This window comes from Macaca nemestrina, chromosome 1 (assembly GCF_043159975.1).
Source record: "Macaca nemestrina isolate mMacNem1 chromosome 1, mMacNem.hap1, whole genome shotgun sequence".
NCBI lineage: Eukaryota > Metazoa > Chordata > Mammalia > Primates > Cercopithecidae > Macaca > Macaca nemestrina.
Genome location: NC_092125.1, coordinates 171,000,113 through 171,017,897, shown reverse-complemented (window position 1 = coordinate 171,017,897; position 17,785 = coordinate 171,000,113). Strand labels below are relative to the sequence as shown.

The 17,785-nt window shown below is 35.9% G+C and overlaps 1 protein-coding gene and 1 pseudogene across 15 annotated transcripts in view; both read right to left on the bottom strand.

Annotated features, from left to right (window-relative positions):
- LOC105495176 (dedicator of cytokinesis 7) overlaps positions 1 to 17,785 on the bottom strand; it is a 234,095-nt gene that overhangs the window by 178,654 nt on the left and 37,656 nt on the right. For all 15 annotated transcript variants that reach the window (XM_071092128.1, XM_024797039.2, XM_024797040.2 and 12 more), the window contains exons 8-11: positions 6,347 to 6,413; positions 4,715 to 4,864; positions 3,404 to 3,484; positions 1,197 to 1,362 (exon numbers count right to left, since the gene is read on the bottom strand). In XM_071092128.1, coding sequence (XP_070948229.1) covers positions 1,197 to 1,362; positions 3,404 to 3,484; positions 4,715 to 4,864; positions 6,347 to 6,413 — 464 coding nt within the window. The remainder of the gene's footprint in view (positions 1 to 1,196; positions 1,363 to 3,403; positions 3,485 to 4,714; positions 4,865 to 6,346; positions 6,414 to 17,785) is intronic.
- LOC139362012 (large ribosomal subunit protein uL13 pseudogene) lies at positions 6,423 to 17,785 on the bottom strand (annotated as a pseudogene).

The following is a 17,785-nucleotide window of genomic DNA, read 5'->3' as shown; positions in this document are numbered from 1 at the left end:
CAGCGGTAACTTAAGCAAACCCTGAGAATGACTCTATGGTCTAAAAAGAATGTGTATTCGGAGTTCCGAGCTAAGGAACCTGGGAGTGGCCAGACTTGACGATTCATTCCTTATCTATGAGGATAAAGACATCTGAACCTCTAGCCCATCCAGTGAAATCTAGGCCATACACGGAACCAAGGTCCTTTGTTTTGAGTGAAATGAGGGTTTTCAGGTGGAAGTTACTAGGGGGAGGATGCTAAGGGGAAATGCTACATAAACTGCATGCTTTTTCAAATGGCTGTGGTTTTCTGTCCAGCTCGCAACTCTGTATGTTAAGTTCCCTCAGTAAACCCTAGGTCTCATTCTCTGGCTCCCCATCTCTTCTTCAGCCTCTCTGATACGATGCAATACATACCGAAGTCAATAGGGGTCCAGCATGACAGGCAGGAACCTGTCCTGGACAGGATGCTATTCCCTCACAGGTGTACTCACACACACACACTCACATTACCTTATGCTGCTACCACTTAGACATGCCAGTTCACCTCATGCGCACAGCTTTGGGATGTGGGAGGAAATGAGTACCCTAAAATCCACACACACACGGGGAGAACATGCAAACTCTACACAGACAATAGCCCCAGACAGGAATCAATTCTTTTCCTTATCAACATCATAAAAAAATCAAAAACAAAATGAGATATTTGAAGATCTGCTGTATTGTACAATTTAAATTGGTGACTTATACAGTATGTGAATTCTATCTTAATAATGGTGTTAAATGAGAAAAAGGCAAAAAGGCAAAAAAAGAAAATTCTTTTTATGCAATATTACATTGCAGAGTCTACAAATGAAACAAGCTTATATAAGAAAAAAGAGGCCAGGCGTCGTGGCTGATGTCTATAATCCCAGCACTATGGGAGGCCAAGGCAGGCGGATTATTTGAGGTCAGGAGTTCAAGACCAGTCTGGCCAACATGGTGAAACCCCATCTCTACTAAAAATACAAAAATTAGCCAGGCGTGGTAGCGCACATCTGTAATCCCAGCTACTTGGGAGGCTGAGGCAGGAGAATTGCTTGAACCCAGGTGGCAAAGGTTGCAGTGAGCTGAGATCGTGCCACTGCACTCCAGTCTAGGCCATAGAGCGAGACTCCATCTCAAAAAAAAATTAAAAAGTAAACATTTAGAAATGTTTTGTATAAAACACTCTTACCTCCAGTACTGATTTCTACTTCTGTAGAATCTCTTTCCAAACTCCCAGCACTGCTAACAATATTCATTAAATGAATTGCAGTCCAAGCAAAAGGCATGCGATATTTCCCAAGTCTTTGGCAAAACTGATCTGCTTGACTCTTCAGTTTCTCCAGTTTTTCTTTATTCTGCAAAACAGAACTTTATATATTATATGATTATTCTTGAAAGATATCCATTAAAGGCTATTTCATACTACATAAAGGAAAAGGATGAGAAGTCTCAATTCCCAGCAGAGATGAAAAAAAAATCTGTACCTTACAGAGATCAAGTATTAGTGTAATATCTTAAGCAGTGAACAAACTCAACGTATTCTACAAATGTACGTGCAGAGCAGGTCTTGAAATTTCTGTTTGTGATTATGTTATTCTGGGGAGAAGACAGCAAGTACCAAACAGGTATTATGTATTGCAAGTATTTGTTTTAGGAAGGAAGCATAACCATGGTCTAGTCAGCAACTGGGAACTACAAAATATTCTAGGTTACAATTTGTTAAATTTTGTTACTCTATAAAAGATGGAAGTAGCTAAGCAAATTTCAAATAGTCCCTAACTTATAACAACCATGAGTTAAGAGTGGGGAAGCACGAATAGGCCAATGATAAACAAGCTCAGAGTTGTAACAAAAGAAGGAAAGTAAAAAGTATTAGAAGAAGACTAAACACTGGAAAAAGACTAATGGTCCAAATATTTAATAGTTCAAGCATATCTGGAAGACATCTTGAGGCTAGCTCAACTTTTAGGCTACTCCTGAAACAAATATAAAGGTGGCCTGCAAAAGCCACTCAACACTCTTAAGACTGAAAACCTATACTACCTCTCTCATATACTCTTTGCAGATGGGATGTTGAACTATACACTAATGACAGTGTCCTACCTTGGGACTAAGGGCTAGAAAAAGATGAACCAATAACTAAATGATAGCACTATTTATTACTATCTATATTATACCTCTAAAACAGTTCTTGTTTTAAGTATACTTCAAGTATATTTAATTCTATCAGTGTATGTAAATATAAGCAAAGAGTGGAATAAGCTGCTAGTATATTTAAGAGCACTATGTAACAGAGCAAATTTAATATGTAAAATGACAACCTGGGGACAGCCAGAATACTATACTTTAACCACGAGTTCAGCCAGGTAATCAAGGATCAAGAAAAAAATATCATGTGCTCAGATCTACAGAAAAAGCTCAGTTCTTGTTCTGAATCTTGGGAAAACAGCAAAACATTTTCTGGGTTTGGGTTGCTTACCTAGTATTCCTCAAGCATACTTCTCCAGGAAGTTCCAGTATTAAATCTTGTGTTCAAAGATCCAAAGATCGCTTGTATTCTTGTAACTAACACACAGTATCTGAAATTTGTTATCAATTATCCAACGTTTTTTTTGCTTTTATAAGTTTATACATATTCTAGAACTTAAGCTGGGCGTGGTGGCTCACGCCTGTAATCCCAGCACTTTGGGAGGCTGAGGCAGGTGGATCACTTGAGTTCAGGAGTTCAAGACCAGCTTGGCCAACATGGTAAAACCCCGTCTCTACTAAAAATACAAAAATTAGCTGGGTGTGGTGGCACATGCCTGTAATTCCAGCTACTAGGGAGGTTGAGGCAGGAGAATCGCTTGAACCTAGGAAACAGAGGTTGCGGTGGGCCAAGATCGCGCCACCAGACTACAGCCTGGGTGACAGAGCAAGACTCTGTCTCAAAAGAAAAAAAAATCTAGAAATTAACCATCTTATGGCAAAAAAAAAAAAAAGCTGTATTTTCTTTTCTTTAAGACTATTATATTTTTACTATATTCCTTAATAATCTGCAGTCAGATGGAAGCCAAGAATATTTCTATTTTGCTAGGAAAATTTCTATCAATATCACTATTTTATAAATAAAGAAAACCTTTCATTATTTAGGAGTTAAACTGAATTAATTTAGTTCTCTCCATGAAGAAAAAAATTTAAAGAATCAGTTAGTTTTGAGATAGAAGAGATTTTTAAAGAATACCACAGCATACGACACAGGCTAGCTGACAAATGAAATAAAGAAGAAAGGAAGATAGGAAGCAGGCCAACAGAAAAAAATATAGTACTAGTAAAATTCTTTAATTTGCTTTGTATAGTATCCTCCCAAATTACAATAGTAATAATGTGGGGGAAATGAGAAGCATGACATTCTACCTTGGTGGCATCTGCTTCTTTGAAAATCATATATGGTTCTGCACACTCTCCAATGTCTCCTTGCTGTAGGACTTTTTCTAGCTGTCAAAGGCAAAAAAAAGTTAAGATTAAGCTTTTAAAAGCCTGAAATTCAAGGATGGTTCAATATATGAAAATCAATATAACACATTAACAGAATGACAGAAAAAAATATATGACATCTCAATTGCTGTAGAACAAACATTAGACAAAATTCAGTACCCTTTCATGGCAGAAACACTCAACAAACTAGTAATGCAAAGAAACCACCTCAACATAATAAAGGGCCATATATGAAAAGCCCACAGTTAACATCATACTCAACAGTTAAAGACTGAAAGCTTTACCTCTAACATCATGAATGAGACAAGAATGCCCACCTTAGCCTCACCTATTCAGCATAGTAATGGAAGCCCAAGCCTGAGAACTAAACAAGAAAAATACGTAAAGCATCTGAATTGGAAAGGAAGAAGTGAAATTATCTCTGCAAATGCTATGATCTTTTAAGTAGAAAACTTTAAAGATGCCACAAAAAAAAAAAACTGTTAGAACTAATAAATGAATTCAACAAAGTTACAGCATACAAAATCTACATACTAGCAATGAGGAATTGAAAAAGGAAATTAAAAAATATGTATCACTTATAATACCATCAAAAAGAGTAAGATACTTACAAATAAACTTAACCAAGGAAGTAAAAGATCTATATACACTGAAGACTATAAAACATTGCTGAGACAAATTAAACTAGACACAAATAAATGAAAAGAAATTCTGTGTTCATGGATTGAAAAGATTTGATATCATTAAGATGTGAATACTATCCAAAGCAATCTATAAATTTAATGCAATCCCTATCAAAATCTCAATAATTTTTTTTTGCAGAAATAGAAAAACCTATCCTAGAATTCACAGGGAATCTCAAGAGACCCTGAATAATCAAAACAAATTTAGGTAAAAAGAAGAAAGTTGAAAGTCTCATACTTCTTGATATGAAAATTTATTTAAAAACTACAATAATCAAAACAGATACGAGATACACACACACACACACACACACACACACACACACACACATATTCCTATTAGTTCAGTTTCACTGGAGAAGTCTAATAAAGAGTTCAAGAAAAATTAGGTAGCACCTACAGTGTATGTCCAATATTGTGTTACAGAATATCAAGATGAAAAAAAAATAAGTAAAGGCTAAATCTTTGCCCTTGAAAAGTTTATAATACTGACAGACAAGTATACAGATACTACAAAATAAACAAATATATTTAACATTATTCTCACCTTTATTACAAGAAAAACATCTTGGGAAGGATAAGTGATAGAAAAAATTGCTGATCTTGCCAGGGTGGTAATGGCAGCAGGTGGTACATGTGGACGTAACAACCCTTTCATCTGCTCAGAATTAAGGTCAAAATAAAAGTTTTCTGAAATCTAAAAAATATCAATATGTTAAACTTCAAAATCTGTACATTTTACAGTGTCTATTTCTTAAATTAAAAGAAAGTTGCTTCTGCTACTTGCTTTTAGAACTCATTCAATGAAACAATAACCTGTTTTCAATTACAGTAATTATAATAAGAAAACATTTAATCTTAATAAATTAAATTTCTATTTTCTTTTTAAAAACATTCATGTTAAATAATTCTCAAAAAAATCATTACTTATTTATCTACAGATAGTAGGATATTATACTCTAATATTAAGCTTATATTTCACTGAGACCAATCTTTACATAACTAAATCAAAGTAAAAGAAGTCTAAAAGCTATTTGGAAAATTCAATAAGCATATTCTAAACAACCATATTCCAAATTCTTTTAATTAGAGGAGGGGGATCAAGGTCAGGAGATTGAGACCATCTTGGCCAAAATGGGGAAACCCCGTCTCTATTAATACACAAAAAATTAGTCAGGCATGGTGGCAAAGCCTGTAGTCCCAGCTACTCAGGAGGCTGAGCCAGGGGAATCACTTGAATCTGGGAGGTAGAGGTTGCGGTGAGTTGAGACCACGCCACTACACTCCAGCCTGGCGACAGAGCAAGACTTCATCTCAGAAAAAAAAAGTAACCTCTAATAAAGTACACAAAGATATTATCATTGAGATGATGGATTCCAAATTGAGTTTTTAAAAAATTTATGAATAATATCTCAGCAGTTTCGAGTTAGCAAATAAAAGTTGCTAGAGCAGAATTCCATTAAAGAAATCCATAATATGTCTTGTGTTGGCAGCAGAAGTCACTGAGGGCACTTCAAGTTTCCTTTCTTCTTTTTGTAATTTTAAATTGTTTTTAGTAGCAATGGGGGGGTCTCACTACGTTGCCCAGGCCGGTCTTGAACTCCTGGCCTCAACCAGTCCTCCTACTTTGGCCTTCCAAAGTGCTGCAATTACAGATGTGAGCCACAAGCACCCAGTCAGCACTTCAGGTTTCTACTACATATTAGTCTTAGAATATTAAATTAAGAAATGTTGTAAAATAACCTTCCAAAAAGTTAAATTTAATGATTATATGATGGTAAAACTAAGAGCATTAAAACAGAATATGTAAAACACACAAAAATGGTCTTTTAGTTGGTGAGAAATTGAAAATCATGTCAATAAAAATTCACAGTCATTGTCATTCCTATCGTTAGGTACTGCTTGCCAAAAGTGCTTTTCTTGTATTGTCTTTTCTATTTCTTAAAGTTGCTTCTGCTATTTACTTTTAGAATTCTTTCAGTGAAACAATAACCTGTTTTCAATTACAGTAATTTATAATAAAAAAATATTTAACTAGTCCTAATAAATTAAATTTCTATTTCCTTTTTAAAAAGATCTACGTTTAACAATTCTCAAAAAAATCAATCTTACAAAACAAAACAGGTTTCCAAAACCAATGATTATGACAAATGACTATGGTCAAATTATATAATTTTACCTTTTTCTTTTCCTTGACATCATATAAAGCCAAACTTGCAAAAATGGGTTCAATTTCAATTTCAAACCTTTATCAAGAAAAAGGATAAAATAATTTAAAAATAAATACAAAAACACAGTTGGAGAGAAATTGATTCCAAAACTACATTACCACAATACCTGGCACTTTTCCACACCTGTGCCTTTGCCTATATTAAAACTTCTTCCTGAAATACACTCTTCTATGCATATCGTTGAGTCTAAATCAACCTTATCTTCTCTAGTTAATCCTAATTAATTTATCCAGCTACAAATAAACTCAAACTGCCTAAAAGCCTAATGACATATTATGTCCATTCTGAATCACTAATCACTTTCTAACATGGTCATTTATATATGTATATATGTTCATTTTTAAATACGTTTTAAAAATAAAAGCCTAATGTTGTCTTTTTCAGATTATAAATAACATATTCAAGGCAAAAATCTTAGAAAACACATCAGAATATTCAGAGGAAAACAGGAGCATCCAAAGAATCATAATTAACAGTTTAATGCCCAATCCATCTAGACTTTATGCACAAATGCACTTGTCAAACAAATTTTTTTAAACAAAGAGTGTCACAGTATACATAACACTTTGTAGTCTGCTTTTTTAACTTAACATTTTATGGACAAATTTTCACATTACATATATCATTCTTACCATCATTTTTAATGCTTGCATAGTAATTCCCATTGTATGAATATGGCAAAATTGTATACTTAATTGAGATGTCTAATTCATTTCTAAGAACAATGACTTACATACAGTAAACATCTAGTAAATATTTGTTGAATGAAATAATATATAACATGAGGTTAACTAAAACTCTAGAGTAGAGGTTCTCAACGAAGGACACTTTTGCCCCTAAGGGAACATTTGGCAATACCTACGCACATTTTTGGTTATCGAAACTACAGGAGTATTACTGTCACTTAGCAGTTAGAAGTTGGAGATGGAACTGAACATCCTACACTGTACAGGAAAGTCCCTGACAACAACCAACCATCTAGACAAAAATGTCAATAGTGCTGACATTGTAATAACCCTGCTCCACATTGCATATTTTTGTATTAAAAGAGAATTGAGGACCTTGTAGAAAATACACAACATATTTACATTAGGGTGAGAGTTTAATAAAGGGCCATTTACAAAGATTTGGACAGGATCTTGAGAAAACAACTACAGAGAGTGCCATTCCCTGGGGCTATCAAAAGCAAGAGTCATTACCAACCACAGACCTAAAAGAGAACATGGAAGTAATAACCAAAAATTAGAAAGGATAACTATACCAAAGATCCGTCACAGAAACTGGCCTTGGAAAGAAAGAGGCAACAGATCTAAGTGACTCAGCAGGGGAGGAGACCTCACTCTCTTCTGCCCTCTAACTTCCTGCTGATACATCCCTTAGTAAAACCCAAATACAAGTCAAATGAAAAGAGATCTCGGTGATCCTGTCCACATGTGTCAACCTCTACAAAACCTACTCTGCATCCTTTTGACACTATCAGTCCATTTATTTTGGCCAAGCCAGTAAATAAGTGGTATCCCACTGGATTTTTCATGGGAATCTTTTCGTCCAGTAAATAAGTGGTGTCCCATTGGATTTTTCATGGGAATCTTTTCGTCCAGTAAATAAGTGGTATCCCACTGGATTTTTCATGGCAATCTTTTCGTATATTCACTGACCACTCGGATAACTTCTGTTGGCCCATTTTTCTATTTATTGACTCTTTCCTCATCAATTTGTAATTCTTTATGCATTCTAGAAATGAGCACACTGCCAAGTATAGGTGTTGGAAATACCTTCTCCTTTTCTATGATTTATCTTCTCTTGCATCTTTTGATGAAAAGTTGTCCATTTTAATGAAGTAAAATGTGTCAATGTTTTCTTCTAGGGGTAGTGCTTTCTGTGTCATGTCAAAGAAATCTTTTTCTTTCTATAAGATCATAAAGATATCCCTACATTATCTTCTAGAAACTTTACCATTTTGTCCTTCACTTTTATGTCTACTATCAATCTGTAAAAAAAATTTTGTGTATCATGTGAGGCAGTGGTCAAGTTTCCGATTTTCATATGTATGAGAAACACATATAGAGAGAGACAAGACAGACAGACAGACACAAAGAAAGGAAAGCAGCAGGGAGAAACAGATATCCAACTCTCCTACCAATTTATTGAAAGGATTACCCTTTCCATACTATAAAAAATGTCCACTGTTACTACAAATCAAAAATGCATAAACATGTGGGTCTTTTTTTAAGCTCCTTATTTTTTTAGTTGAAGTAATAAATATTTAACAAAATAATTTTACATAATATTAACAGCATTCATTTGGCCAAACATTTACATGCTTGTAGAGCACTACTGTATATAAAGTGGGAATATATCAAGTACAGACTTTTCTAGCTCTTTTGTCTATTCCAATGCTCTAGTTGTCTAATCATGTACCAATACTACACTGTCTTAATTACATAGTTTCATACTAGTCTTGACATCTGGTTGGGTTTTTTTTAATAAAGTTCTTCAAACTGTCCTGCCTCTTTTGGCCCTTTGTATTTTCATATAAATTGTAGATTCAGCTAAAAATAAACAAAAGCAGATCAAAGAGAAATGTTAATTTACTTATTCAGAAAATTAGAGGCCAAGGCAGGAGGATCGATTGAGGCCAGGAGTTCAAGACCAGCCTGGGAAACACAGCAAGATTCAATTTCTAATTCTTTAAAAAAATTTTTAAAAGAAAGAAAATTAGTACCCCAATGTGTAATTTAGTGCCATAAAATTACTGTGTAATAATTTTATAATTTTTTTTTCTTTTTCTTTTTGAGACAGAGTCTGGCTCTGTCACCCAGGCTGGAGTGCAGTGGTGCGATCTCGGCTCACTGCAACCTCTGCCTCCAGGGTTCAAGCGATTCTCCTGCCTCAGCCTCCTGAGTAGCTGGGAATACAGGCGCGCGCCACCACACCCGGCTAATTTTTGTATTTTTAGTAGAGATGGGGTTTCATCACCATGATGGCCAGGCTCATCTCAAACTCCTCATCTCAGATGATCCACCCGTCTCAGCCTTCCAAGGTGCTGGGATTACAGGTGTGAGCCACCTCGCCTGGCCAATAACTTTATAATATTCTTAAACAGCATTTAAAGATCCATATTATTACTATGATGGACAAAGGGCGGAACCCGAGAAAATAAACCGAAGAAACCCATACAAATCCAGTGAGCTCCACTTTAAGTAGATAAGAATTTATAAATGCGACAAGAATTTATAAATTAGATACATTATTTGATTTTTTTTAAGTTTCAAAAGATTCTTCCATTACAGAGAGTACCAAAAATGTATATGCAGAGTTTTTTTTCTTTTTTATATTCCTCACAGATTCAGTACACAATTTGAGTAACTTCAAAAAAATGAATGCTACATTATTTCTATACTATCAAACATAGGCATGTTTCAAGAAATGCTACTTGCTGAGCAATACTCAATGGCTATTATGCTGCAAAAAAGGTATTTTTTTATTCACTATAAATGTACCACTCTACATACTCACTTATTTAAAATGCTGAGAATACTTACAACAATGAAAAAAAATTTTTTTTAATCACCAAAGGCCTACTGTAAGACATTACTAATAAGATGTGACTTACTTGTTAGGTCTTTTAAAAATTAAGTGTGTGGGCTAGGCGCGGTGGCTCAAGCCTGTAATCCCAGCACTTTGGAAGGCCGAGGTGGGTGGATCATGAGGTCGAGATCGAGACCATCCTGGCCAACATGGCCAACATGGTGAAACACCGTCTCTACTAAAAATACAAAAAATTAGCTAGGTGTGGTGGCATGTGCCTGTAGTCCCAGCTACTAGGGAGGTGGAGGCAGAAGAATCACTTGAACCTGGGAGGTGGAGGTTGCAGTGAGCCAAGATTGTGCCACTGCACTCCAGCCTGGGCAACAGAGCAAGACTGTCTCAAAAAAGAAGAAAGAAAAAATTACGTGTGTGTATGTGTGTGTATTTATTCCCTTTAAAAATAATTTATTTGATTCTGATCACAAAATACAGGGAAGGAGCAAGGGCAACACTTATAACCCCTTGGTCGCACATGTTCCTAGTCTATGTGTCTATAAATACCCTCTGTACAACAGCAAACTCATGCTGTCCTCCAAGTGTTGTTTCACATTCTAACAGCTACAAAGTATAGCATATGACCAGGTGGGAAGTAAAAACAGATGCCCTATTCACAAGGTAGATTCTCCCTCCAAACAGTGTTCCAGCTCTCTTTTGCTACTACTACTGAAACCAAAGTAGCTGGTGGTTCCTACTATTGATCTTCTAAAATTCTTTCCTGAACAAGTAGGTCATAGACAAATTATGTCTGCACAATTCTTAGAGTGGCTTAAAGTAACCTTATAAAAAGGCAGTGACTAAGGTCTGCTCCTTATCCCCAGCTTCCTATGTCCCAGGCTGCCTATGGCACCTGGATTGCCCCTCCTGGGTCCCCCACATCCCAGGGCAGCAATCAAAGAAGGGCAGGCCAGGCCAAGGATGAGGAATAAACAGTCTTTATTGGGCTCAGACCAGGAGTCCATGGGTCTTGAGGACCTCTATGTATTTGTCAATTTTGTTCTCCATGTTTTTTCAGCCTGTTTCTGTAGCCTTGTAAGCTGTCTTTTCCTCCAGTAGAGGATCTTAGCCTTCTCCTTCCTCTTCTCCTCCAGGGTGGCTGTCACTGCCTGGTACTTCCAGCCAACATCATGAGCCAGGAGCCCCAGGTAAGCAACCTTTCTCACAGGCTTCAGGCACACAACATTGAGAGCAGCCACCATTCACTTTTTGTCATAGTGGAGTGGGATCCCATCAAACATCTTGAGGTGGTCCAAAGCAGCCTGGCCTCACTTGGTCTTGTGGGGCAGCATGCTTCACATGGTCCACCAAAAGAGGCAGTCGGGGACTTGGAAATGGTATGGGCCTCAGAAGGAATTGGTGTTCATCTACCTGCAGAGGAAGGCCAGGTACTTTAACGTGTTTCTGTAGAAACTGCCAGAAATGTGGATGCCCTCACAACACATGATCACCACCTTCCAGTCCAGCAGTACCTGCTTGGCCACAATGGCCGCTGGGCAATCCGGAGATAGCCTCAGCCTCAAGCACCAGGACCTTCCCCCACCAACTTTGGCAGCTGCCTGGGAAAGGCTAAACTGGGTGTGTTTTCACATTTACTTACAAACAATTACAGTACAGTTTTGAACATTTTATCAGTATGTGTTGACCCTCCATTTTGACTTAAAGTCAATTTTGTAAGATGTTAATATTGTTCCCTCAGCTTTCATTTGGTTAATATTTGCCATTATATCTTAATATAATTTTTTTATAAATTTTAATTAATTTTAATAAATATTTTTACTTTCAACCTTTCTGGGTGCTTATGTTTTATGTGGATTGCCTGTTTTTTAATAAAAGACATGTAACTGGGTTTTTTTTTAATGCAGTCTCTTAAGTGGATAGTTTGGTCCACTTACACTTATTCTTAAGACTTATATTTGGATTCATTTCTAGCAGTTTATTTTTATTGTTTACTTTTTCTTTTTCTTTTTTTTTTTTTTTTTTTTTTTTGAGATGGAGTCTTGCTCTGTCATCCAGGCTGGAGTGCAATAGCATGATCTCCACTCACTGCAGCCTCTACCTCCTGGGTTCAAGCAATTCTCCTGCCTCAATCTCCCAAGTAGTTGGGATTACAGACTCATGCCACCATACCTGGCTAATTTTTTGTATTTTTAGTGGAGAGCGGTTTCATCACATCAGTCTCCCAAAGTGCTGGGATTAGAGGCATGAGCCACTGTGTCCGGCCTATGCTCCTTTTTCTAAGTGTTTTTCCATTCCTGCCTTCTTTCTTTTGAATTGACTTATAGCTCCACTTTCAAACCAGTTTTTCTCCTTTGCCTATAATTTACATTTCTATTTTTGTAACGGTTACTCAAGAACTTTTAAAGTACATAGTTAAGTTTTAAAATATTAATCGATATCTTTATTATTCTCCCAAACAATAAGATCTTAGAATGTTTTAACCCTAATCAACCCCCAATTTATACATTGTTATTGATTTTTAGTTCTATCTTAATTATTTTAACCTCATAAACTAGACTATTACAGCAAAAACAGGTTTATCTTTGTTTTCCATTTCTTTCTTTGTTCATCATTCTTTCTTTCACCTAAAATCTTTCTTCCTGAAGTACTTCCTTTAGAAGTTACATTTTTGGTGATAAAATGTTGTTAGAAAACACTAACAATTTTTATCAGTATAAAAAGTTATTTACCTCATCATTTGCAGATTTCAAAAAATGAACACAAATTCTTTGCATATCCTCCCATTAAGAAAAGTCTATTTCTCCATATCTTGCATTCAGGCTGGCCTTGTGATTTGTTTTGATCAATAAATGATATGCTGTAAGAGTTTTAATCCAAGGCCACAAAGAGGTCTTACAGCTTCCACTCTCCTTTTTCTGAAAACCCTTCTACCACTACATGAACAAGCCCAGGTCAGCCCACTGAACAATGGGAAAAGCATAGCTACTTTCCCAGTTGACATTAAGCCAACTGCCAAATACATAAACGAGAGACTCCTAGACCAACCTGCCTGCCAACTACCAGACATGCACAACTCCTTTAGAGATCATCCAATCCCAACCAAATTGGCCCAAACTACAAGAACTACCCAGATAACCCAGAGAATCATGAGAAATACTGAACATCTGTTGTTTTAAAACATTACATCTTAAGGTAGTTTACAGTGCAGCAAAAACTAACTGCTTCAAGAATGTGTTTGTTGAAAGGTAATTTTACTGGGTATGAAGTTTGTGGTCAACAGTTATTTTCTCTTAACAACATTGAAGATAACACTCAATGTCTTCTGGCTTCCATTGCTGCTGTGATAAATCAGCTGTTAGCCTAATTATAATTTCTTTTTTCTTTTTTTTTTTTTTGATATGGAGTCTCGCTCTGTCGCCCAGGCTGGAGTGCAGTGGCGCGATCTCAGCTCACTGCAAGCTCCGCCTCCTGGGTTCACACCATTCTCCTGCCTCAGCCTCCTGGGCAGCTGGGACTACAGGCGCCCGCCACCACGTCCGGCTAAATTTTTGTATTTTTAGTAGAGACAGGGTTTTACTGTGTTAGCCAGGATGGCCTCGATCTCCTGACCTCGTGATCCGCCTGCCTCCACCTCCCAAAGTGCTGGGATTACAGGCATGAGCCACTGCGCCTGACGGCTAATTGTAATATCTTTGCATAGGATCTCTTTTTCTCTCTGGCCGCTTTTAATATAGTTTCTTGGTTTTGTATTCTCCATTTTTACTATGTTTAGTCTGGATATGAATTTCTTTTTATTTATTATTCCTAGATCCTACTAGACATCCAGAATTGAGAGTTACTACTATGTTTCATAAATTTTGAACAATTCTCAGCCATTATCTCTTTAATAACTGTTTTCTTCTTCCCTAAGTTATTTCCATTCTAGAATTCAAATTAGACTTTTTGTTGATATCACTTTATTTTCCATCTATTTACATCTTTGTGTACATTTTGTATAAGTTTGTTGTTTAATGATCAAGTTCACTTATTCACTCTTCAGTTTTATCTAATCTATGTTGAGCCCACCTAAATGGATTTATAATTTCAATTATAAAATCTTGAAAAAGATCACATGAATCTTTTCAAAATCTTCCTGGTCAATTCTGACAGTTTCTTGTTCCATTATAATATTTTAAAATAATTATTTACTTAAATATATTAAAAGTACTTATATTCTAAATCTGACTGGTAGTCCTTTTCAGGTCTGCAGTTTGTTTTGCCATGTTTGTTGATTTATGACTGGAGCTGAAACTTTATCTGTAGAAATATTTTGAGGCCTAAATTTTTAAAGTGAATTCCTCTAAAAACAATTAATTAATGTATGCTTCTGCCAGGTACCTAGGGCCACTGCAAACCTAGAATCACTTTAAACTTTTGCCTTGGAATTTTTTGAGCCACACGTATAGTAGGTAAGCTTATGACTAGGAATTCTCAGAGTTTTCTCTTTTTATTTTTTCCTGTTTCCTGTCTGACTTTTCCCTGCCAAAGCTGAAGTTGCAGCAAACAAATATCACTACCATTTCTAGTATTACTCTCGTGAAATCTGGTGTTAGGCATTTATGCAGGAGTGTTTCTATCCTGCTTGCATGCCAAGCTCTTTTCCTTGTAGCCCATTAAAACGAGTAAGAGCAATAGCCCTAATGTAAAATTAGCTACAGAACACTTACTCCTGGGAAATTATGATTTCTTAGCATTTCTTGGCTAAATTCATATCAACTTGACCATGCCTAGAAGATATTCCCCTGAATGTATAAATCACTATGTTACTGACTAATAGTCTTCTTAATAGTAGAAATAATTTTCTCATCCAGGATAAAGAAAGGCTGTTCTTAGGGAACAAAATGTAAGAGAAACAATTTTCAAAAATATATCAGTTTCTATAATGAGCTAAATTAAAGCTATCATTTCTGACTCTTTCTGAACTTTTGTGACCTCAAGTTCTTCCTCACTTTAAACCTGGACTTTTCTTATCATAGACAAATCAGATGTATATAACTATTACTTTAGAATTCTTAATGAGAGCCAAACAAACAAAAGCTAAAGAAAACAGAGTTGTACAAAAAAAAAAAATTCTATATTTTATTTCTCTAAGAGAGAAATAACAAACTTGTAACTTTTATTAATCAAGAAAATCATAAGTAAAGCTACAATGAGACAACACTTCACACCCACTAGAATGGTTATGATTAAAAAAAAAAAAAAACACAAGTAATAACAAATGTTGGTGAAACATGAAGAAATTAGAATCATCCTAACTTGCTAGTGGTAAAATGGTGCAGCTGCTTTGGAAAACAGTCTGGATAACTCCTCCAAAAGTTAAACATGGAGTTACTATACTAACCATAATTCCTATCCTAGGTATATACTCAAGAGAAATGAGAACACATGTCCCATAAAAACCTATATACAAATTATGAACTTAATTTGTAACAGCCAAAAAGTGGAAGCAATCATTACTGATTAATAGATAAACAGAATGTGGCATATTCATCAATGGAATATCACTCAGGAATAAAAAGAAATTATAGTACTGACACATGTTACAGCATGAACCTTAAAAACACTATGAAAAACTAAGTTTAAAAAAAAGGGACTACATATTGCATGATTCCATTTACAGGAAATAGTCAGAATAAGCAAATGTGTAGAGACAGAAAGTAGGATAGTGGTTGCCTAAGGATGGAGGAGTTGGGGAAAACAGGGAGTGACTACTAACGAATACGAAATTTCTTTTCAGGATGATGAAAGTACTCTAAAATTTATTGTAATAATAGTTGCACAGACCTGAGAATATATTAAAATCCACTGATTGTATTCTTGGTGAACTGGGTAAACTCACTGGTGAACTGTACACTGAATATACACTGAGTGAACCACATAATATGTGAATTATACTTCAATAAAGCTATGTTTCTTTTCAAAGTAGAAACAACCCAAATGCTCACTGACTGATAAATGGATAAACAAAACATGGTGTATCCACACAGTGCAATATTGTTCAGTCATATAAAAAAATGAACTACTCGGACGGGCACAGTGGCTCACACCTGTAATCCCAGCACTTTGGGAGGCTGAGGCAGGCAGAACACGAGGTCAGGAGACCGAGACCGTCCTGGCCAACATGGTGAAACCTCATCTCTACAAAAAATACAAAAAATTAGCCAGGTGGGGTGGCAGGTGCCTGTAATCCCAGCTACTCGGGAGGCTGAGACAGGAGAATCGCTTGAACCCGGGAAGAAGAGGTTGCACTACTACACTCCAGCCTGGGCAACAGAGTGAGACTCTGTCTCAAGAAAAAAAAAGAACTACTCATATATGCTAAAACATAGATGAACATTGAAAACATTATGCTGTATGAAGAAACCAGACACAAATGGCCACATATAATTCCACTTACATGAAATATTCAGAATGGGTGAGCTCATAGAGACAGAAAGAAAATTAGTGATGGTCAGGGGCTGAGGAAAAAAGAGAATGGGGAGTGACTACTAACAGGTATTGTTATGGTCTGAACAGTATCATCCCCCAAAATTCGTATGTTAAAGCCCTAACCCCCAATGTGACTGTAATTGGAAATAAGCCCTTTAAGGGCTTATTAAGGTTAAATGAGGTCCTAAGAGTGGAGCACTAATCCCATGGAACTGGTATCCTTATAAGAAGAGGAAGAGATACCAGCGACCTCTCTCTTTCTGGGCACACACAGAAGAAAGGTCATGTGAGAATGCAGCAAGCAGCAGCCATCTGCAAGCCAGGGAGAGATGCCTCATGAGAAACCAACCCACTGGCACCCTGATCTTTGATTTCTAGCCTCTACAACTGTGAGAAATAAACTTCTATTGTTTCAGCTACCCAGTCTATGGTTCTGCTATAGCAGCCTGGGCAGACTAATACAGGCATGGAGTTTCTTCCTGGGATAATGAGTATGTTCTCAAGTTAGACAGTAATGATAGCTGTACAACTCTGTGAATATATACCACTAACCTGTATACTTCAACAGGGTTAATTTTATGATATATAAATTAGATCACAATAAAGCTGTTAAAAAACAAAACAAGACTATACGTAAGAACTGATGTTAGGTGTCCTGCTATTCAAAAGATTCAATGCACTTAATCTATCTAACATGTTTCTGAATAAATCTAAATATACAAAGCCTTAACTTTCAAGGAAAGAAATTGCCAGAATTATATATAGACATGGTCTGTCCCTATGAGTTGCTTGTTTCAGAAAGCTCTATGAATCGAAACTTTTTTCTTAAGTTGGAACGAATAATTAAACTTATAATATTAACATGACAGCATGAAATAAGAGAAAGCACTTCGTAAAGCAGAATGTAAATATATCACCTCAATGATGTTAGCAGAAACCAGATCTAAGTTTTTTCAAGAAGGAAAAACTACATATATCAAAATCTTCAAAAAACAAAGCCTACTGGAAAATCAAATTGATTTTATATTTGTTACACAGCAGGCTTAGCTTCATATATATCTTAGGCTTAGAACAGTAGGGATTAGCTTCATACATAGGTTTGAATGCTGAATAGCATTTAAAATGATATACAGAATTTAAAAGTTGACTTTACGTTTGCTACACAGTAGGCTTAGCTTCATAAATAGGTTAGGCTTAGCACAGTAGGCTCAGCTTCATATATACGTTTGAATGCTGAATAGCATTTAAAATGACATGTAGAACAATACTTCTCAAAAGGACACAAATACAACTATAAAATCTACTCAGATTTTGTTACACCAGTACTAAAATTTTATCCTGGAAAATAAAAGCTGTAAGTAAAATAAATAAAT